The following is a 23,813-nucleotide window of genomic DNA, read 5'->3' on the forward strand; positions in this document are numbered from 1 at the left end:
ACTTTTGACATCGGGTTTTTGCGGGGAAGTGATCAACGTGCCTTTTAAAATTGATAAACGGAACAGTTTAATAGCCCTGCAGTACAGTATGGTTTAGAAACTCTGTTGTAGCTTGCTAGATGTCAAACAGGAAATGACATAGCCAGGTCTGCCATGTTTACGCAGGCGACGGGCGTGTGTTGTGCGAGTTTCTTTGATGAGCTCTGCAGAGTGAAAATGCAAAGGACTTGACTTCTGTAAAGTTATAACTCACCGGCATTGGTATAATCGAAGTTAATGTCTTATGCATGGAAAAGCTTAAGAACCTTATTCGGTAATTCAAATTAAGACTCGTTTTAGTAGGCTACATATCGTTGCTATTTAGCTAGCTAGCTTTCTCCACAACAAGGAGGCGGGCGGAAGTAGCTAATGCATGGTAGCTAGCTGGTAAGCCTCAGTTCCGTTTTTAGTATAGTTTGGTGGACATTGGTTAACCTATATTGTGAGTGAGTGACAATAAGAGCTAGCCGACTTTCGCCGTAATAAGCAAGCCATGGCTGAATCCCAGAAAGCTGACCATTCAGAGGTAATTTACGTTTTTGAATGAATACTAACGTTAGCTAGCGATGACCTATTCTGCTAGTTAACAAGCTAGCTAATTATTGTCGACCCTCCCCTTCATTTCCCGCGCAGATTTAGTTAGCGTGAGCAAATCAACAATCTAAAACAAACACTGTACGCTCCAACTTGGTTCTATTTGGTTCTCCCAAAGTTGGTATTTGATTGCAAGCATGAGTTAGACTTTTCCCTCAATAGCCATGACACTTGATTAATCTGTAAACTGGGGTCTTTACTTTTTCCTGGTCAGGTCACGTAGAAAGGAAAAACTCAGGACACTACTTGTAGGACTATTACTAATAGAATATTGACTTTCCTCAGCATAAAGGCGAGACAGAGCAGCCATCTCAGGCTGGAGCATCAATGGATTCAGTGGACCCTGGAGCCTCACACAGCAATACAGCCTCGGCAGATGGGAACAATGGGGATGATGCTACCAATGCAGTCAGTGCATGTTTCTCCTCAATTATAGACGGGGCAGGGGATACTGGTAATTCAGGACATGCGAGGGAAACCGATGCAGAGGATTCACAGATGGTGGAAGAAACAGTAAAAACAGATGCCTTGCTGACTGTGGTAGAAATGGACAGTAAAGAGGATTCACAGACTGAAAGAGAAACAGCCAGTGTGGATGTTCCACAGATGGAAAGAGAAACAGCCAGTGTGGATGTTCCACAGACGGACAGGGAAACAGCCAGTGCGGATGTTTCACAGACGGAAAGAGAAACACTCAGTGCGGATGCCTCACAGACGGAAAGAGAAACACTCAGTGCGGAAGCCTCACAGACGGAAAGAGAAACAGCCAGTGCGGATGCCTCACAGACGGAAAGAGAAACAGCCTGTGCGGATGCCTCACAGACGGAAAGAGAAACGGCCAGTGCGGATGCCTCACAGACGGAAAGAGAAACAGCCCGTGCGAATGCCTCACAGATGGACAGAGAAACAGCATGTGCGGATGCCTCACAGACGGACAGAGAAACAGCCCGTGCGGATGCCTCACAGACAGACAGAGAAACAGCCCGTGCGGATGCCTCACAGACGGACAGAGAAACAGCCCGTGCGGATGCCTCACAGACGGACAGAGAAACAGCCCGTGCGGATGCCTCACAGACGGACAGAGAAACAGCCCGTGCGGATGCCTCACAGACAGACAGAGAAACAGCCCGTGCGGATGCCTCACAGACGGACAGAGAAACAGCCCGTGCGGATGCCTCACAGACGGACAGAGAAACAGCCCGTGCGGATGCCTCACAGACGGACAGAGAAACAGCCCGTGCGGATGCCTCACAGACGGACAGAGAAACAGCCCGTGCGGATGCCTCACAGACGGACAGAGAAACAGCCCGTGCGGATGCCTCACAGACGGACAGAGAAACAGCCCGTGCGGATGCCTCACAGATGGACAGAGAAACAGCCCGTGCGGATGCCTCACAGACGGACAGAGAAACAGCCTGCGGGGATGCCTCACAGACGGACAGAGAAACAGCCCGCGCGGATGCCTCACAGACGGAAAGAGAAACACTCAGTGCGGAAGCCTCACAGACGGACAGAGAAACAGCCCGTGGGGATGCCTCACAGACGGACAGAGAAACAGCCCGCGCGGATGCCTCACAGACGGACAGAGAAACAGCCCGCGCGGATGCCTCACAGACGGACAGAGAAACAGCCCGCGAGGATGCCTCACAGACGGACAGAGAAACAGCCCGCGCGGATGCCTCACAGACGGACAGAGAAACAGCCCGCGCGGATGCCTCACAGACGGACAGAGAAACAGCCCGCGCGGATGCCTCTCAGACGGAGACAGCCCGCGCGGATGCCTCTCAGACGGAGACAGCCCGTGCGGATGCCTCTCAGACGGAGACAGCCCGTGCGGATGCCTCTCAGACGGAGACTGCCCGTGCGGATGCCTCTCAGACGGAGACTGCCCGTGCGGATGCCTCTCAGACGGAGACAGCCCGTGCGGATGCCTCTCAGACGGAAACAGCCCGTGCGGGTGCCTCTCAGACAGTCAGAGAGAAAATTGGGACAGATGCACCCCAGACTGTGGAAAAAATAGGCAGTACAAGTGGTTCACAGACTAATGGAGAAACAGACATACCCCTGGACATGGGAGTAGTGGATGCTGACGATGAGATGGAGGTTAATGCTATCAAAGTGGAGGATGACCAGATGCAGGAGGAAGACAACTTGGAGGGGATGCCTGTGATAACAGCTGTGGAAGAGGAAGGCAAAATGGTTGCTTTTAGCAGCAACTCCCTGGATCATGGGGATGAGGTGGAGAAGATGGACACGGGGACAGACTCACTGACAGAGAACGAGGTAGAGGAACCCAGCAAGACCGGGCAAGTGGAGAAGACTAATTCCATGCCTTCTATCATGGATACAGGTAAGAAGAGACTGCTGCCTGCAGCTTTTTGTTGGCTATATGACCTTAGGATCTGGATTGTCAATTGTTTCCATAGTTTGCTGAATTCATTTCTTCAGGTTGGATTTGTTTGTGTTTTATGTGTGTTGCTACCCTAAACACTTTGATGTCTTGCTTGGCACTCTACTCCAGGGGTTCTTAAACTTATTCAGCCTGGGACCCAAATTAGAAATGTTGTGTTTTCCTGGGACCCAAGCTTATGAAAACTATACATAAATATTGGTTCCTTTCATTGCCGTTATGCCAAAAACAAAAGAAATATAGACAAAAACAAATAATGAAATGAAATATCCATATGAATATCTGTTTATTTCCACTTATTAAAAACACTCACGTATCTGTCTAGGTTTGGAACGGTTGCTATTAAAATACAATAAATAAGGCTCCCGGGTGGCGCAGTGGTTTAACGGACCTGCAGTGCTAGCTGTGCCACCAGAGATTCTGGGTTCGAGCCCAGGCACTGCCGCAGCTGGCCGTGACCGGGAGGCTCATGGGGCGAAGCACAATTGGCCCAGCGTCGTCCGGGTTACGGAGGGTTTGGCCGGCTGGGATATCCTTGTCTCATCGCGCACTAGAGACTCCTGTGGCGGGTCGGGCGCAGTGCACGCTGACCAGGTCGCTAGGTGTACAGTGTTTCCTCCGACACATTGGTGCGGCTGGCTTCCGGGTTGGATGTGCGTTTTGTCAAGAAGCAGTGCGGCTTGGTTGGGTTGTGTTTCGGAGGACGCATGGCTCTCGACCTCCGTCTCTCCCAACCCAGAGTCTCTGGTGTCACAGCTAGCACTGTGATGCCTTAGACCACTGCGCCACCCTGGAGTCAAATAATTATACATTTACTCTGACACGTCGCGATTCACCATTAACAGGTGGGTCGCAACCCATACTTTAAGAAAGGCTGCTCTACTCCGTTGCTACTGGAATGCCCCAGTGTCGAAAGTCCTCAGAGTTTAAACATGTCATCTTACACACACTACTTCAAACATGAAGTCTCCATGACAGGAGACACAGAGCAACCTGCTGAGGAGACCAGCGTTGTGAAGGCTAGCGGCTCGTCTCTGCCTATGGAGGAGGACCAATCTGAAGATGTCAAACCGTTTCACCCCAGTCCCACCACCTCTAGCGAAGCTATTCACCCACAGAACAGTGAAGGTGAGAGGCCACAAGGGTCTGTCTTTGGAATATACGGTCTTTGGCTACATAATGTTCCCACATGACCCGAATACCTGAATGTTAGTGTGGTCCTTCACAATATTCAGATGCTAATGAGTGCACTTCCTCAGTAATGGTTTTACAGTTTGTTTTGGTTTTTAAATTCACACGCTGAATGACCTATTGTTTTGCAGGCATCGACTGTCCTGCAGGGCTGGAGAATGGAGTGGCAGGACAGCCAGTCAAAGTTGTGGCTGTGAGTATCCTCTCTCCGTCACAAACGATAGTGAATTCATTTCCGCCCAAGAGACTAGACGAGCTTAAGCGTGGCAGAAATCTGGTCACTGCTTATGAGTGTTAAAGGTTTTCAGGTGTTGTGAAGGCTTTGTCAGAATACCTCTGTAATTTGTCGTCTGTTGTTGAATGTTCTCTGCGGTCGACCCAGTCTGCCCAGTTGGCAGCTGAGCCTGTGTCCACCAGCGTGGAAACCATCTCCATGGTCAAGGTGAAGGATGAGCCCGTGGACGAGGAGTATGATCAGGCCCTGGCTCCAGCAGTCCTCTCAGAGGGCGTCAAGGATGAACCAGACGCAGCAGAGGTACGGCATCTCTAAACTCACTGGTCCTCAGCAACGGCCAAGTCTTAACTGGACATTTCTGTTGTGAGTTACATGGAAGTCGTCCGTTGAAATTAGAGGTCGACCGATTATGATTTTTCAACGCCGGTACCGATTATTGGAGGACCAAAAAAGCCGATACCGATTAATCTGACAATTTTTATTTTAAATTTGTAATAATGACAATTACAACAATACTGAATTAACACTTATTTTAACTTAATATAAAACATCAATAAAAATCAATTTAGCCTCAAATAAATAATGAATGTTCAATTTTTGTTTAAATAATGCAAAAACAAAGTGTTGGAGAAGAAAGTAATGTGTGCCATGTAAAATATGTGCCATGTAAAAAAGCTCACGTTTAAGTTCCTTGCTCAGAACATGAGAACATATGAAAGTTGGCAGTTCCTTTTAACATGAGACTTCAATATTCCAAGGTAAGAGGTTTTAGGTTGTAGTTAATATAGTATTTATAGGACTATTTCTATACCATTTGTATTTCATATACCTTTGACTATTGGATGTTCTTATAGGCACTATAGTATTGCCAGTGTAACAGTATAGCTTCCGTCCCCCTCCTCGCCCCTACCTGGGCTCGAACCAGGAACACATCGACAACAGTCACACTCGAAGCATCGTTACCCATCGCTCCACAAAAGCCGCGGCCCTTGCAGCGCAAGGGGAATAACTACTCCAAATCTAAAAGCGAGTGACGTTTGAAACAGTATTAGCGCACACCCAGCTAACTAGCTAGCCATTTCACATTGGTTACACCAGCCATTAGGCTGATAGGCTTGAAGTCATAAACAGCGCTGTGCTTGCGAAGAGCTGCTGGCAAAACGCACGAAAGTGCTGTTTGAATGAATGATTACGGGCCTGCTGCTGCTCAGTCAGACTGCTCTATCAAATCAGATATAATTATAACATAATAACACACAGAAATACGAGCCTTTGGTCATTAATATGATAGAATCCGGAAACTATCATTTCGAAAACAAAACGTTAATTATTTCAGTGAAATACGGAACCGTTCTGTATTTTATCTAACGGGTGGCATCCCTAAGTCTAAATATTCTTGTTACATTGCACAACCTTCAATGTATGTCATAATTACGTACAATTCTGGCAAATTAGTTTGCAATGAGCCAGGCAGCCCAAACGGTTGCATATACCCTGACTCTGCGTGCAATGAACGCAAGAGAAATTACACAATTTCACCTGGTTAATATTGCCTGCTAAACTGGATTAGTAGTTATAGTGATTATGATTGATTGTTTTATATAAGATAAGTTTAATGCTAGCTAGCATTTTACCCTGGCTTCTACTGCATTCGCGTAACAGGTAGGCTACTCGTGGAGTGCAGTGCTAGATTGGAACCCCTGAGCTGTCAAGGTGAAAATCTGTCGTTCTGCCCCTGAACATGGCAGTTAACCCACAGTTCCTAGGCAGTCATTGAAAATAAGAATGTGTTCTTAACTGACTTGCCTAGTTAAATAAAGGTATAAAAAAGAATAATAATTACAAAAAAACGATAATCGGCGCCCAAAAATACAGATTTCCGATTGTTATGAAAACTTGAAATCGGCCATTCCGATTAATCGGTCGACCTCTAGTTGATATCAATGCGTATAGTTTAAGCTGTGTGTGTGTGTGTTTTAATCCCAAATCCTGTGTGCATGTTAAATGTATGTCACCGTTGTTATTTACAGGAGTTGAAAATCAGCAACGTCTTCTCTGTGGGCGGCTGCCCAACTACGAACGGTGAGCAGGGGACTTTAATATTTGTACACAACAGGACCCATTAGTGGTCGGTCAAGCCCTAAGCTATGTCTTAACCTAGCTGCAGATTTCTTTTCTGAATCAGAAAGGGGTTTAGGTGGTGGGCGTGACAGGGGGAGCGCCAATGGGTGAGGTCAGCCTGTAGACGCAGCTGAATTCAGGAGAACATTTTAAAGGCCATTATCTTGGCGGTGTAGATTGTTTAATTTTTTATTACATTTCCTGCAATTCTACAATTTTCTCCATGGGAGAAAGCTAATTTCTTGTGAATATACATATTCTGCCATGGATGTGAGAACTTTGCAGTTTTAAATCTAATTTCCTACAATTCTATGCATTTTGCCATGGCTAATGCTGTGTTCTTTTTCTCAAACATAATAACAAAAATGAATACTGCTAAATAAATTGTATTTGTTATTTTAAATTCTCCTTCACTTTCTAGCTCTTATTTTGGTAATTGTTAGTTCTCAAAGATTGTTATAAAAATATATAGGGCCATTATCTATTCTACATGCTTTTATTTCTGGTATCAGTCGTTTACACTGAAAGCGTTTTTAACATCCCCAATATGTATAAAAAAAAAAAAAGATTATGCAAGCCCGCCCAATTATTTCCAATGCCAGAAATGTCCCTGGGCTTTGGAGTGTATTTTTATAGTCTACCGCAAGCTCTCCAGGAGCAAAAGATGACTGACTACCACCTTACAGGTTATGCATTTCTCCCCCCCCCTTCCCTCAATCTCCACCCATCCTCGCCATCCCTCTCTCCACTATTAGCCGTATCCACGCCAGTGGCTGCCCTGCCTAAGACTGTAATACCTGCCCCAGCCTCTTCCTCCATCCCTCCGCTGATCCCCATGGCTATGCGGGTGGCCTGCTCGGCCTGTAAGAAGGTGCTGCTGAAGGGCCAGACGGCCTACCAGAGGAAGGGCTCCTCGGACCTCTTCTGCTCCACGTCCTGCCTCACCTCCTACAGCCCCCCGCCCGTCAAGATGACTGGCCCAGCCAAGAAACCCTGCCACTACTGCCTCAAGTGAGTCCTGCTGTTGTCGTGCCGATGGCGTATGCAGATAATGAATAAAGATAAGATAAAAGACTTCTGACATTGCCAAGCTTTAATGTATTGTGTATAAATTATGTTTTAATGAGCTTATCACCACCCCCCCCCCCCCCCAGGGAGATTGCTAACCCCAAGGACGTGATCACAACTCCTGTGGACACCATGGGCACAGTGAAGGACTTCTGTAGCCAGACCTGCCTCTCCTCCTTCAACTTCAAGAGGAACTCTGCCGTCTCCACTCTCTCCTCCTCCCTGTCCACCATGACAGGGGCCGTCAAGTGCAGCATGTGCAAGAAGGCCTGCGTTGTAAGGGGCTTAAGATCTTTGCGCATTTCAGTGTGGGAGTCGCCTGAAGTATCAAAATTGGCAATATAAAATTGATGTCAGAGCTGACAAGGAAGTGAACATTTTGGATGAATTACACTTTTATAGTGGGCCGACGCCACAGAGACATACTTGACATAATTAAGTATAAAACTGTACTTTTGCCTTTCGTCTTTTTCCTGCACCTCTTCCATTGGCGTCTCGTCTCAACATCTGCTCCTTGTTCTTTTCCCCCACAGAGTAAACACGAGGTGATCTTCCAGGGCAGTATGCACAAGCTGTGCAGCGAGGTGTGCTTCACACGCTTCCGCTCCACCAACAAGCTGTCCATGAACAGCTGCCAGAGCTGCAACAACTACTGCTACGGCAAGGTCACCGTGCTGGTCGTGCAGGGGGTCAATAAGACCTTCTGCAGCGACGGCTGTGTCGCCACCTTCAAACAGGTAAGAATGGGATCCCTGAGATGCAGTTCACGCAGTCAGAAAAAGCGAAATCCTTGCTTTCCACCTCTCTTGTTTTCTCAATTGCTCTCAAAACTCAGAGGAGGTCCGAGGGAGGGACCTTGGATCTTCTCCTCCAGTACGTAAGAACCATCTACCTGTAAGTTGAAGCAAGCAAAAGCAGTCACCCTCACTCCCTTTTGTGTTCGGTCTGGTTTTTCAGAAAGCTAAGAAGCCTGTGGCATGTACTATGTGCCGCAACTTCCGCTCACCGGTGGATATGGTCGACAGCGCCGACTCTGAGGGCAAGCTGGAGATGTTCTGCTCTACTGGCTGTGTTACAGCCCACAAAGTACAGACTGTCAGCTCCTCGGGTATAGTTAGGCTAACCACCTCAGCAACATACCTCACTGTCACAAACACACACTCATTCACTCTCTATCATTTATTCACTCACTTACACACTCTTTGTTTCACGCACTCATTCATAAGTCACTCTCCTTCCTTCATTTCAACCCAGGTGCTCGGGTAGAATGCAACACCTGTGGTCAAAAGGTGGTGCCCTCCTTCCACCTGGCCATGTCGGACGGCTCCATCCGGAACTTCTGCACCATGAACTGTGTCGTCACCTTTCAGGTAACACCACCTCTGGGTTAATCCATTAGCTCATTTGAATTAGAATATAAATATTGAAAAGACGGCAATTTAATCATTCACTGCGGCTCGAACACTTTTGATATTTTACACCTCTTTTACCCTGCACTCTACTCTTTGTTGTCCTGCACTGACACCACAATGTTATGTTTCTGGGACCTGTAGGATCAGTTCAATAAGAGCAACTCCCAGAGCCAGATTAATGTGGCCCCCAGCACAGGGTCCACAGCTCCGCCCGCGGCCCAGACCAGGGACAAGGTATCCCAAGGGACCCGTCTGCCCTGCTTCCAGTGCCACCGCCTCTTCTCCTCCAAGCCCGAGCTCATTCAGTTCAAGGTACTTAAATGGTGTTTTCTTTCTCTGCCTCTATCCCATCTCTCATTCTGACTCTCTCTTTCCTCTTTGCCTTTCCCTCTTTGTCCATTTTGTTGAACTCCCTCACAAACACACCTCCACTCTATTTAGGTAGACACAACTCCCTGTTAAAACTGCTATAGAATTGATTGAATGTGTGTCTGCGCAACCCTACAGGATAAGATGGTATTCCTCTGTTCGGTAAATTGCTCTGAGGAGTACAGGAAGATCAACTACGAGATGGCACGCTGCGAGTACTGCAAGATTGAGAAGCCAGCCAAGGAGGTCAAGAGAATCAATAAGAGGGACTACACCTTCTGCAGCGAAGGTTAGGAGGGTGATTGAAAACATGGTCTTTAACCTTTTACTGCAGTGGGCTAAGTCAGTGTCACAGTGTTTCTTGGTAAGTCTTAAACAAAACAAACACCTCACACACATGGTTAAGTGCTTAAAAAAAGGAGACACCTGTACCATGTCAGATATAGAGTTTATATGAATTCCATTTTGAGTTTGCATCCCAATATTACACTTTATATACATCACAGAAGACTGAAATATAACAAACCCGTTCGACATTGAAACACCAGATTTTCTGCAGGTTTAATTTAAAAAAAAAAGTTTTTGAAGCCACTAGAGGGCGATTTATTAATTTGACAGCAGGAAATGGTTTTAATAGGTCTGCTGCCTCAAGGTATAACATTTTTATTTATTTATTGGTTTCCTTTGCCATCATAACATGAAATAAGTTGACAGCCCCAACAAATCACCTTTTTTCTACTTTTATCATCACGACTTATGTCTGTCAGAAATGGGTATTATTTATTTGGAAGTCTTTATTTGGAAGACTATAGCCCCTTGAGGTGTTGCAGTCTGACTGTGTTGAACCTGTGTCATGAAGCGGAGCGTGACAAGGCGAGCAGAGAGTGGGGACCTAGAGCGGTGGGAGCGTTGAGTGGTTGATAGCACCGACAGATGGCAAAAAAAGACCATACCGATCATAACAGAGATGTATTTATATATATATATTTTTTTTCCCCCCAAGTAGCGTTAGCTAGCACTAGTCGGCTGTACCTGCGCCAAAACTGTTTTTCATCCTATAGCTCGTTGTCCATCTTTTTAAGTTGAGCCAAGGTGTTTTCAACACTTTCTCTTCTTTTTTTTCTTCTCCGTGACTGATCAAAACAAATGTTCTCATGCTTTCTCTGGTCTCTCTGCAGCAGACATAGTATAGTGAGCAATATATTTGGAACATCGAATCGCAATGAAATCACAGTATCAAATCGCAATACATACAGAATCGTGAGAATCGCAATGCATATCGTATCTGCACCTAAGTATCGTGATATTGTATTGTGAGGTCCCTGGCGATTCCCTAGTCATGTCATGGCTATCAGTAATAAGCATGACTTTTTTCATTTGAAAGACTATTGTGATCATCATAGTCGAACTGATAAGAATTTTGACTTGGTGTACAAAGCTCAACTTCCCTGTCTTTCTCCCTTCTCTCCTCCATACCCAGGCTGTAAGCTGCTCTACAAGCACGACCTGACCAAGCGCTGGGGGAAACACTGCAAAATCTGTGCCTACTGCGCCTCCACTGCGCAGAAGGCCGTCACAGGCCAGTACGGGGGAAAGCTGGAGGACTTCTGCTCGGACGAGTGCAAGTCCCACTACACCCTGCTCTTCTGCCAGGTAAGAGAAGGAACCACGCTAAGGAAATGAGCAAGACACCTAGGGCTCAATGAGGCTCAATACTTAGGACTCGTCTCCTGTGCATGTCTTTTTCGTCTTTAACACTGATCTGAAAATACTTACTTTTCTAGAAAATACATTCTGCTTTGATTACTGTACAGTTCTCTCATATTAGTGCAGGAGGGAGAAAGGTGGGGATAGGAAACCACTTTCATTTTATGAGTGAATTAAATGTTACATCCAGTGTGGCAAGTGCAATAGCTGCTATGTGAGTTCTTATTCTACGAGATATGCTCTATCTGGTATTTCTACATCATGCTTGTCTCCTCACTCAGGTGGCTAAGTGTGACGCGTGCGAGCGCCAGGGGAAGCTGATTGAGACCCTGCCGATGCTGGGCGAGGTGAAGCACTTCTGCAACCTCCAGTGTCTGCTCGACTTCTGCAGCCTGCAGACCCAGAACCAGGGCAAACCCCAGGGACAAAAGGGTAGGATTTATGTAGTGTGTTATAGGACATTGTAATGTGTCATCATGGGTTATTACATGTCATTATGTTGCCTGTCAAAGCTCATGCTTGAGAGGTACACAAATTGTCATAAAGACTTGGAGTCCCTTTAACAATTTGTGGTAAAATAATAATTACTTGAGATTGTGTAAGAAGATAATTTCTTTGTTTTATCACAACTATGTAAAAGTATAGAATTAAACTCAACTGCAACTTTCTGTTCTGACTAGTCTACATCCGCTGTATATCACAGTAAAGCCAGTCTACACCCCCTTGAATTTTTATCACGTTTTGTTGCATTAAAGTGTTAATGAAATATTTTTAATTGTCATTTTTCGTCATTGATCTACACAAAATACTCCATAATGTCAAAGTTAAAAAATATGAGTTTTATTTTTAAAATAATAAATATTAAATAACTAAAATATATAGTTGTTGCATAAGTATTCACCCTCTTTGCTTAGTCAAGCCTAAATTTGTTCAGAAGTCAAATTTGGCTTAACAATTGACATAAGTTATAAGGACTCACTCTGTGAAATTATAGGGGTTGACTACCCCTTCCTCTGTCCCCCCAAGAAGACTCACAGCTGTAATCTTAGCCAAAGGTGTTTCTAACATGTATTTACTCAGGGGGGCGAATACTTGTCTAATCAAGGTATTGTGTTTTATTTTTCATCAAATTATTTTCTTAAAAAATGTTAGAATTTTTATTTCGCTTTGACAAAGTATTTTGTGTAGATCGCTGACAAAAAATGACAATGAAATACATTTTAATCCTACTTTGTAACTAAATGTAATAAAATGTGAGGAAATCCAATTGGCGTGTAGACTTTCCATAGGCACTGTATAATAATGACTGCAACATTTATCTCATTCTCTTTCTTTCTCTTCCACACATCCTTCTAGTGGCCATCTCAATCGCTCCATCCCCCTCCAATACTACCACTGCTACGAGTGTGTCTGATCCGGTCATCGCCAATGTAATCTCACTAGCCAGCTCCCCCACTGGCCAGCCCAACTACGCCAACACTTCCCTGCAAGGTATACACACACACACAGTTATCAGTTACTCAATACACACAGGCCTTAAACACTATCAAGTTCAACCACAGAGGGGTTCAACCACAGAGGGGTTAAACCATCCTTAATCATCTCTTTGAGTAGGTTTGAGTTGTCGTTGCTAATAGCATAGCCTGTTGACGTCCATTAAGCTACAGGTTAAGTATAGCTGATTTAGATTGAAAAATGATCTACTTAGCAGGCCTGTGGTGTTTTTCTACTGACTCGTGCTCTGTTGCTTCATGACAGGGACTGTTCCCAGCAGACATGTGAAGTATGTTGGAAATGTAAGTTGTGCATATGTGTTCTTTTGTCTATATGTTTATGTATTATGCGTATGGGGCTGAATTGTAACTTCCACTTAATTTGACTTTAATGCAGGGGAACTGAAATCTATTTGACCTCACGGGATTCCGGCAGGGATGGGAGTGAAGTTCTAGAATCAAGTTCAGGACAGGATCGACAGTCCACAGGAGCGGGCAGTACTGGAATAGTTATAAACATAGGTTGTAGAAATATGGAATGTGTGGAGCATTCTGTAAAAAAAAAAAAACTGTCTAGGCTAATATAGTTAAGAAAATAAAATACAAATCTATATATGTTACAAGGTCATTTCCCCCTCCCCTTCCATCCAGTCTTCTGTGCCTTGCTCCAGTTGTAGCTAGTCACTACTTTACCCTTTGACTTTACCTCCGATGCACGTGGAGACAGACACAAATGTCCATATCATGAGTTCATCCGACTCTGGCTAAGTAGAAGGGCTGCCTTGATTACCAAATTCTCGTAATGTGGTTGTCATCAGCTGTGTGTGGCACTGTGCAGGCAGCTGTCTCGTGAGCGCTGAGCAGCAGCCAAACGGAGCAGTTGCTTTGGCTTCTCGCACGGAGAGCGCACTATCGAGGTTGTGGATACTCAGACTGCTCACATGGCAGGTCTGCCAGTTTGGATGAGCAGAAGTGACTTTTCATTAAAAGTTAGGAGAATTAAATTGGCAGGTCAGGATAATTAGGTTAAGGTTAGGAAAAGGGTTAGCTAAAATGCAACACTTGTCCCTGACGTGACTCAAACATATCTAGCTACAACCAGGCCTGTCTTGAGAGCGGTCTTGGATTCCTCTTATGCACTTATCCACTTATGTCGCTCTAAACCGCCAGATTTACAGTATCAGTCAAAAGTTGAAACACCTACTCATGACAGGTTTTTCTTGATTTTTACTATTTATATTTTCTACATTGTAGAATAATAGTGATGACATCAAAACAAAATATTTTAGATTCTTCAAAGTAGCCACCCTTTGCCTTGATTAGTTTTTTTATGCGTTTTAGCCAATCAGTTGTGTTTTGACAAGGTAGGGGTGGTATACAGAAGATAGCCCTATTTGGTAAAATACCAAGTCTATATTTTGGCAAGAAGAGCTCAAATAAGCAAAGAGAAACGACAGTCCATCATTACTTTAAGACATGGTCAGTCAATGTGGAACATTTCAAGAATTCTTAGTTTCTTCAAGTGCAATCACAAAAACCATCAAGTGCTATGATGACTGGCTCTCATGAGGACCGCCACACTAAAGGAAGACCCAGAGTTACCTCTGCTGCAGAAGATAAGTTCATTAGAGTTACCAGACTCAGAATTTTCATCCCAAATAAATGCTTCTAGGAGTTGAAGTAAGACACATCTCAACATCAACTGTTCAGAGGAGACTGCGTGAATCAGGCCTCCATGGTCGAATTACTGCAAAGAAACCACTCCTACAGGACACCAATAAGAAGAGGAGACTTGCTTGTGCCAAGAAACAGGAGCAATGGACATTAGACCAGTGGAAATCATTCCTTTTGTAAGAATGTTTTGCTTCCAACCGCCTTGTCGTTGTGAGACGCAGAGTAGGTGAACGGATGATCTCTGCATGTGTGGTTCCCACTGTGAAGCATGGAGGAGGTGGTGTGATGGTGCTTTGCTGGGGACACTGATTTATTTAGAATTCAAGGTACACTTAACCAGCATGGCTAGCACAGCATTCTGCAGCGATACGCCATTCCATCTGGTTTGTGCTTAGTGGGACTATATTTGTTTTTCAACAGGACAATGACCCAACACATCTCCAGGCTGTGTAAGGGCCATTTGACCAAGAAGGAGAGTGATTGAGTGCTGCATCAGATGACCTGGCCTCCACAATCACCCGACCACAACCCAATTGAGATGGTTTGGGATGAGTTGGACCGCAGTGTGAAGGAAAAGCATCCAACAAGTGCTCAGCATATGTGGGAACTCCTTCTAGACTGTTGGAAAAGCATTCCAGGTGAAGCTGGTTGAGAGAATGCCAAGAGTGTACAAAGCTTTTGACAAGGCAAAGGGTGGCTAATTTAAAGAATCTGAAATATATTTTGATTTGTTGATCACTTTTTTTGGTTACTACATTACTCCATGTGTTATTTCATAGTTTTGATGTCTGACACTATTATTCTACAATGTAGAAAATAGTAAAAAATTATGAAAAACCCTTGAATGAGCATAAATTAGGTTTGGCCTAAGGTTACTTAACGGTCTGTCTTCATTGTGTGGCAGGCCAGCACCCAGACACAGGCCCCCCGGGCACCTCCACCCAGGGCTCAGAAGAACAAGGCCCTGCTCTGCAAACCCATGGTCCAGAACAAGGGCATCATGTGTAAACCCAACTTCACTACCACAGGGTGCCAGACAGGTACAATATCATACACGCATGTAGCCTTTATACCACACAGTTTTTTATTCTTTATATTTGTATTTATTTGTACAAGAAAATACAATACAAAAATAACACATGCGGGAAAGGTCAAACAAAAGGCTTAAGGCACCTCCCCCTTTCAAATGGTTGTAAAACAAAACAAGCATTTATAAAAAATAAAATAAAAAAAGTGTTATTAAAATGCATGATAAAAATGAATGCTTTATGATACAGGCCATTGAATACACACGCACACGTGTAGCCTGTATATAGATATTCAGAGACTCTCTATTTCTACTCTATTTATCTTGAAATTGTTTGTTGGTCCACAGATGATGATTTCCCCAAGGTGATCATAGTGCCTGTCCCAGTTCCAGTGTATGTCCCAGTCCCCATGAACCTGTACACCCAGTACACCCCCCAGCCTGTTGGACTTCCCATCCCGGTATGTTAACACCCCACATCTAGCACTACCTACCCTTCACCTCGGTCAGTCACATAGTCACACAGATTTCTCCTCAAATTCTCTTTAAGAGCTGTGTGCTCTGGACTAATTTGAAACCAACTACCATTGAATAGTGGTTGGCTGGTACATGCTCTTGCAGACCAGAATAGCAACATGAACAAATAATTACATCCCTCATAGCCTCCATGGGGCGGCAGGGTAGCCTAGTGGTTGGAGCGTTGGACTAGTAACCGAAAGGTTGCATGTTCGAATCCGCCAGCTGACAAGGTTGGGGGATTCGTCATTAGTTAACCCACTGTTCCTAGGACGTTATTGAAAATAAGAATTAGTTCTTAACTGACTTGCCTATTTAAATTAAGGTAAAATACAGAAAATAATCCTTTATTTGTCCTGTTTCCAGCTGCCCGTGCCCATGTTTCTGCCGGTGACCCTGGATAACGCAGAGCGCATTGTGGAGACTATCCAGGACATCAAGGAAAAGATCCCCTCTGACCCTTTCGAGGCCGACCTCATCCTCATGGCTGAGATGGTGGCTGATGAGGGGAGGGAGAAGTCCCCTGAGCGACCCCCTGAAAGGCCTCCAGCCCCAGTAGTACAAGACGGTAACCAGGGGAGGGAGACAGGGATTGGAATGAGTTCTGGGTCATGTTCATTAGGCGCCAAATGGAAGAAAACATGAAAGGGATAACCTGGACTTGCGAAACATGTTCTGTTGCGTAGCCTTATATAATTGGAGGTGTTTAAGCTATTTTGGTAATCAGAGTTACAAACAGTAAGCACTGTCTTTGAACCTGTGAGACCCTCTCTATGGCTTCATAGGCCAAGCTACAGCTTTGAGAGCTTGTTTCTTTGCTCTTCCACCAAGTCTCTTTTAAATGCAATTTATGAGAGTATAAAAAGCTATTATTAATTTGAATTCTGCATTATGACTGTCCCATAACTTAAATGCTTTTGTTTTTTTCTCTCTCCGGGGACCAGACCAGGTCAGCACCTACAGTGGAGACCTGGACACAGACGAACTGAGCAACTTCCTCACCACTTGGGATGACGAGCCACCCCCCACCCCTGGCGTCTCATCGCGGCACAGTCGACCCTACGCCCACGAGACGCTCCGACCCATCGTGGACATCAATGTCCCCGCCACCCCCCCACCCCCCATCATGGACATAGAGGCTGACTTCCCAGTCCGTGAGTGATGCTTGACTTTTACACCTCCACAGTTATTAGGGATTCCTGATTTGAGCCATGTTTATCTGTTAAGAGTTTTTAGACTTTTTTTCCTGAAGTATAACTTGTATAAGTTATAACTTGTAGAATACTTATACTCTGGTTGAAGGCTGTCAATCTTTTATTTTAAGGTAATTATATGGTCAAAACATATTGAGACTTTATAGTGAATGGCTTCTAGCTCTGTGTTGTTCTGTCCTGTTATGTTTTCAACATGTAACAAGCAGCAGTAAGTCAAACGCTTCTTTCATTCAACACACTACAATTCAGCTGGCCTCGCTCTCATTGTCGTCAGTTTGTTTTCAAATATCTGCATCGGTTTTGTCAGAAACCCTGGAGCTGATGGCCCATTGGCGGGATCAGGAGAGGGATAGAAGTCCCAGTCCACCTCCTTCTCCTCCACGACGAAGAGCCAGAAGGAAAGCTCGGGATGGCTTGCCACAGAAGAAAAAGGTACGAGCCCAAAACGGTAGTTTAAATAAGACCTTTTTCAAAGAGCGCCTTCAGCCATTTATTTCCATATTTCAACTCCCAGCAGTGCTCCTTTTTTAAAATGCTTTGTAAATATTTTGTCTGTGGGTGTGTCTCTCTCTCGCTCTCTTGCTCTCCCTCCCTTGACCCCACAGAAGCGTAAGTCGAGAGCAGCAGAGACTGCGTCAGCAGTGCCTTCGCTGGCTGCGGCCAAGAGTGACGTGGTGCCCGGCGAGCCCCCCAAACTGCAGCACATGTACGGGGTGGACGCCTGGAAGAGATGGGTCCAATGGAGCAAGACCCAGCCTGACCTGGAGAAGCCTCGATTTGGCTGTGGGTCTGCTCACTGATACACATGTGCATGCACGAACACCCAACCCACTGCCCTGACCATATCACACTCGCGCACAGGCAAACATGACTATATTATAACTGTTAATTTCCTGAAAACCCTGATATCACACATTTTGTTGCTTTGCTTCTTAATTTACTGCCTCTTTCTAGGATTAAACCTGCCTCCTTAATTGCTTACGGGAATCATATAACTCTGTACAGTGAATAACGTTCTGTTCCCCCTGTTACAGCGCGGCCAATGGAGATAAAGGAGGATGTTTTGAAGTGCACAACAGCAGAGCTGAGCTACGGTCTCTGTCGGTTTATTTGTGAAGTTAAACGACCCAACGGCGAGTCCTACAGCCAGGACAGTCTTTTCTATCTCTGCCTCGGCGTCCAGCAGGTAGGACACACACACACACACACACATTCAAACACTCACTTCTGATAATATCATTCTGTTGATTGCCTCTCCTTCTGCAGTACTTATTTCAGAATGGGCGCATGGAGAACATATTCACTGATCTCTTCTATGGCAAGTTCACCCTGGAGATCACCAAGCTGCTGAAAGACTTCAAACCTACCATAACTGCCAGTGGTAAGACTGCACAAACACACCGTGTATAACTCAAAGGTTGTAATAAGGCCTTTTGCTTACTCCACTGTTGTGAATGACCTCCCACTTGTCGTCTGTCATCCTTCACCTTAACTCACGTTCTCCCCCTCTCTTGTGTTCCTTTCATGTATTTGAGGGCGTTGGGTTTGTGGTCTGTGTTTATTAGTATGCTTATTGAAAGGGCTTTAATGTTGGAACCTCTCTCTCCCAGGCTACCTGCACTCGCGGGTGGAGGAGGAGTACCTGTGGGACTGTAAACAGCTGGGGGCCTACTCTCCCATCGTGCTGCTCAACACGCTGCTCTTCTTCTGCACCAAGTTCTTCCAGTTCAAGACGGTGGCCCAGCACCGCCAGCTCTCCTTCGCCCACGTCATGCGCTGCACTAAGTCCATCCACGACAACACCAAGTCCAACTTCCTGCGCTTCTACCCGCCCATCCCGAAGAAGGACCTCGCAACTGAGACAGCAGGTGCTTTGCCTATTCTCCTTCGCTCTATGGAGCAAGTTCAGTTGCAACAGAAACTGTATTTGAATTCAATATGTTTTTTTATTTTAAACGCACAAATTGAATCATTGAATTCATAAATGTACCTTGTATTTCACGATTTGAAAATGAATTAGATGAATAGTGCATAAAATGTATATGTAATTACATTTTCAAATATACTACTTATATATTCTGTATCAAGTTCATAAACTAATTTCAAGTTTTCGAAAGTTTAATTTTAAATTTCTCAGATGCGTTCAGATTCAGTTCTCTAGATTGATTCAAAATCACAGACAAAATCCTGCTACTTTTCCTGCAAGGAATGGTAGAAGAGAATGGCTAGATTCAAACTATCTGTGATAACAGGTCTCTGGGTCTCTGGCAGTTTCTGAAGCCAATGTGGCATGTGACATTTATTGTCTTCTATGAATTTCACTCTTGCGTTTGAATCGTTTGGGCTAAGCTAAGATTCTCTGGAATTCCCCTCTGATGCTCACAGAACGTGCAGGATGCGTTAGGACTGTTACAAAAACAGCAATTTGGTTTTGCCAACTAATCTAATTGGCATAATAATAATTTAAAAAAATAAGCGAGAGATCTCATTTTTTGCATAGGATGCGTCTCACATCCATCCATCTGTCGCACTTCTGCATCTGTGGACAGAGCTAGAGAGGTTTTTGTCAGACCATGAGACATCCCGAAAATCGGTCTTCTCACAAAAACTTCTGTAGCGTCCGAACGTACAACTACCCCTTTATGGAAAGATGAGACTCTCACGAACGCGGTGGTGTTATCCGTTTTGCTGTACGAAAGTTTGGACACCTACTCATTGCAGGGTTTTTCTTTATTTTTACTGTTTTCTACATTGTAGAATAATAGTGACGACATCAAAACGATGAAATAACACATATGGGAATCATGTAGTAACCAAGAGTTAAACAAATCTCAAAATATTTTATATTTGAGATTCTTCAAAGTAGCCAACCTTTTGCACACTCTTGGCATTCTCTACCAGCTTCACCTGGAATGCTTTTCCAACAGTCTAGAAGGAGTTCCCACATATGCTGAGCACTTGTTGGTTGCTTTTCCTTCACTCTGCGGTCCAACTCATCCCAAACCATTTCAATTGGGTTGAGCTTGGGTGATATTGGAGGCCAGGTAATCTGATGCAGCACTCGATCGCTCTCCTTCTTGGTCAAATGGCCCTTACACAGCCTGGAGGTGTGTTTGGTCATTGTCCTGTTGAAAAACAAATATAGTCCCACTAAGCGCAAACCAGATGGGCTGGCGTATCGCTGCAGAATGCAGTGGTAGCCATGCTGGTTAAGTGTGCCTTGAATTCTAAATAAATCACCAACAGCGTCACCAGCAAAGCACCATCACACCTCCTCCTCCATGCTTCACGGTGGAAACCACACATGCGGAGATCATCCGTTCACCTACTCTGCATCTCACAAAGACACGGTGGTTGGAACCAATAATCTCATATTTGGACTCATCTGACCGGTCTAATGTCCATTGCTCGTGTTTCTTGGCCCAAGCAAGTTTCTTCTTCTTATTGGTGTCCTTTAGTAGTGGTTTCTTTGCAGCAATTCGACCATGAAGGCCTGATTCACGCAGTGTCTGAACAGTTGATGTTGAGATGTGTCTGTTAATTCAACTCTGAAGCATTTATTTGGGCTAAAATTTTGGAGGCTGGTAACTAATGAACTTATCCTCTGTAGCAGAGGCAACTCTGAGTCTTCCTTTAGTGTGGCTGTTCTCATGAGAGCCAGTTTCATCATAGCGCTTGATGGTTTTTGCGACTGCACCTAGAAGAAACGTTAAGTACTTGAAATGTTCCGCATTGACTGACCATGTATTAAAGTAATGGTCTGTCGTTTCCCTTTGCTTATTTGAGCTGTTCTTGTCATAATATGGACTTGGTATTTTATCAAATAGGGCTATCTTCTTTATACCACCCCTACCTTGTCAAAACACAACTAATTGGTTCAAACGCATTAAGTTTCATAAATGAACTTTTAACAAGGCACACCTGTTAATTGAAATGCAATCTGGTTGAGAGAATGCCAAGAGTGTGCAAAGCTGTCATCAAGGCAAAGGGTGGCTACTTTAAGCATATTATGCGCATTTGCAAGCATAGCAGCAAAGGCTGGACAAATACTATTTATCTCTTTTAGTTTGAATCTGTTGAAATGCTATATACAACATCCTATGTACATGAGTGGACATTATAAAGAGACGTGTATTTTTTCCTAATAAAACCATGGCCAGTTTGTCGCAGTTTGTTGTTGTTGGTCAAAACAAATAGGTTGTCTGGTCCGCAAATTCGTTGTTGTTGTTTTTCCAATACGGCCTGATTGAGTTTGACACCTTTGGGCTATCTATTTATGTAGCTAGCTATTTATTTAGCAAGCTAGAAACATTGAGCCTTGAGTGTGAGCTGCTGTTTTTGCTAATGGAGAAAGTACAATATAGATCACATTTGATTCCGATGTAATCATGGACCTGTGTTTGTGTAGCTGATGCAGACGGTGTGGCAGCGAAGAGGAAGAGGGAGGACGAGGAGAAAGAGGAGGTGCTGGAGATGATGGAGAACAGTGAGAATCCCCTCCGCTGTCCTGTCCGATTGTACGAGTTCTACCTCTCCAAGTGGTGAGTGACACAAATAATGCATGCCTTTATTCTCCCCATTCTGCAGGACAATCTAACCAAGTACCATAACCTAATATCTTGTTCTTGAAAGTGCTTTTCTGAAATCTTTCCTCATCTCATTTAAAAACTAGCCCCCTCTAACACAGAGCTCTCCTCCTCGCCCTCTTCTCTCCTCCAGTTCGGACTCGGTAAAGCAGCGCACCAACGTGTTCTTCCTGCTCCCGGAGCGCTCGTGCGTCCCCAACAGCCCCATGTGGTTCTCCTCCCAGGGCCTGGATGACCACACCCTGGACACCATGCTGACTCGCATCCTCACCGTCAGGGAGATCCATTTGGGAGACCCCCAAAGAAACAAGCCCCAATCCAAGGACCCTGAGTGGACCCCTGACCAAGACAGTGACGAGACTGATTGACTATGAGGAATGGTGCCCACACACACACACACAGTTAGAAGCTCTTGTTTGCATACATACACACACACACACACACACACAAACTACGTGTTGATCCGTAAGGACTCCAGCCATGTGTGAAGAGTTGTGTGTTCGCACATGGTGTCCAAGGTATGGACTGAGAATGTGTCGTGTACACAAAATGTATAGGGAATGTGTGTAAACGCAATTATGAACTGACGCTCAAACACACAACTGGGACTGAAGAGAGACCCTGTTCATGCTGTCTGGTCTTTCAAAATCAAGTGGAGTAAACAGAAGGAATCACTTTAAGAAGAATCACATTACTGCATTTGTGAGCGTGGTTGGGGTCAATACCATTTACATTCCAGTCAATTAAGAAAGTGAACCAAACTCCCATTCAACATGTTACCAATTGAAAAGCATTAAAGAGACTTTGAATTTTAGTGTACTTCCTGAATTGAAATGGACTTGACCCCAACCCTGGTGAGCATAATTGTGGTCATAGAAAGAAATGAGTTTGGTTAACAAGATCTTTTCAAGTTCTTTCACTTCACAATACGATGCAATGCTCTCCAGCCCTAATCAATATGTACTCTGATTGGGAAGACGCTTTTAAGAAGTTGCCTATCACATGGAGCATAAGTCAATCTGACCAAGTCCTTTCTAATGCAGAGTTCTTATTTCTGGGATCACTACAAATATGAGGACGCTTTGAAAATGTTTTTTTTTTTAATATTACAGATGTCAACAACGTTGTTTTAGTGATTTTGTATGTTAAAGGATATATGACTATTTCTGGTGTTTGCTGTTGTTTACGGGAATGAGAACATTGACCAAACGCCGAGGGATATAACTAGCTGTCAATAGTGTTGTCCAAGTCCATTGCCTACTAAAATTGGTGGGAGGCAGACCCATGCCATTTAATTGTCTATTGCGTTATATTTGGAGTCATTTGCCAAAATGCTTTGACACATTAGTGCTCCCACATGCATACACAAGAACGCATGTGTACTGTTGTTTTGGGGGGGGGGGGGGGGCATTGTCATCCTGTGTTTCCCTATGTAGAATATCCAAACACTTGTGATTTGGTGTGATATCAGGAATAAGGAGTGAACCCTGAATCCTCAAAGTGGAATTAGAAATGAGTATGCTGTAGTTTGAGGCCATATTGACAGTTTATCTGCAAAGACGAGCAATTTTACATTAAGTGCCCCCCATTAATGGTTCTCAGAGGTGCGTCTCTTCGACTTTGTTCTGAGAAACTTTTGTATCCAAATATTATTTTTAAATAAATGCCGAAAAACTAACGTTTAGTTTTTGAAGACTTATTTATCCAGTTAATTCCAGATTGTTTTAAAATAATACATTTCTTGTGGTCATATGTTTTAGGCGTGAAGATCTCTGATCAATTCTGTTTGCCAGTTGAAGGTGGCTAGATTCACACCCTAGCAGGGTATAAAACAGTAAGTGTAAAACTTCACATACACCAAGACGTCAGTAATCAGCTCAGAAACCCCTTAACTCCTCATTTATCAATGTTAGGAAGAAAATAAGTGCTTGATACTTTGGTACTTGAAATGTACTTTGGCTTTATGAGCACATTTCAAGACACGGGAGTTTTATAAAGATACTGTGTCATGCGCTTGACAGTCACATTTTGTCTGTCTGGTAAAACCCAGCTGACATCAAACCAACTCTTGGGTATTTCCAACTTACGAGGTACTTTTCTCCCATTCTAGCACAGTCTTCACCATTGGGATATTGTCTTTGGACTCCTCTCCACATA

General features: G+C 44.4%; 1 protein-coding gene across 2 annotated transcripts; it reads left to right on the plus strand.

Annotated features, from left to right (window-relative positions):
* On the plus strand, positions 1–23,334 carry LOC110496152 (zinc finger MYM-type protein 4). 2 transcript variants are annotated; one of them, XM_036952670.1, is made up of 28 exons: positions 1–565; positions 919–2,983; positions 4,022–4,171; positions 4,366–4,427; positions 4,617–4,769; positions 6,500–6,551; positions 7,346–7,601; positions 7,745–7,934; positions 8,192–8,395; positions 8,616–8,766; positions 8,913–9,028; positions 9,212–9,382; positions 9,578–9,728; positions 10,920–11,092; positions 11,428–11,578; positions 12,503–12,637; positions 12,905–12,942; positions 15,218–15,353; positions 15,689–15,801; positions 16,223–16,424; positions 16,801–17,010; positions 17,378–17,502; positions 17,676–17,853; positions 18,105–18,256; positions 18,337–18,451; positions 18,681–18,938; positions 21,479–21,611; positions 21,790–23,334. In XM_036952670.1, the coding sequence occupies exons 1-28, from the start codon at positions 533–535 to the stop codon at positions 22,022–22,024; spliced, it is 6,108 nt and encodes a 2,035-aa protein (XP_036808565.1). In that variant the 5' UTR covers positions 1–532; the 3' UTR covers positions 22,025–23,334. The 2 variants fall into 2 exon arrangements, with proteins under 2 accessions (XP_036808565.1, XP_036808564.1); XM_036952669.1 differs by having other exon boundaries at positions 2–565; positions 4,010–4,171.
* Positions 23,335–23,813: the final 479 nt, after the last annotated feature.

The sequence above is a fragment of the Oncorhynchus mykiss genome, chromosome 18 (assembly GCF_013265735.2).
Source record: "Oncorhynchus mykiss isolate Arlee chromosome 18, USDA_OmykA_1.1, whole genome shotgun sequence".
Classification (NCBI taxonomy): domain Eukaryota; kingdom Metazoa; phylum Chordata; class Actinopteri; order Salmoniformes; family Salmonidae; genus Oncorhynchus; species Oncorhynchus mykiss.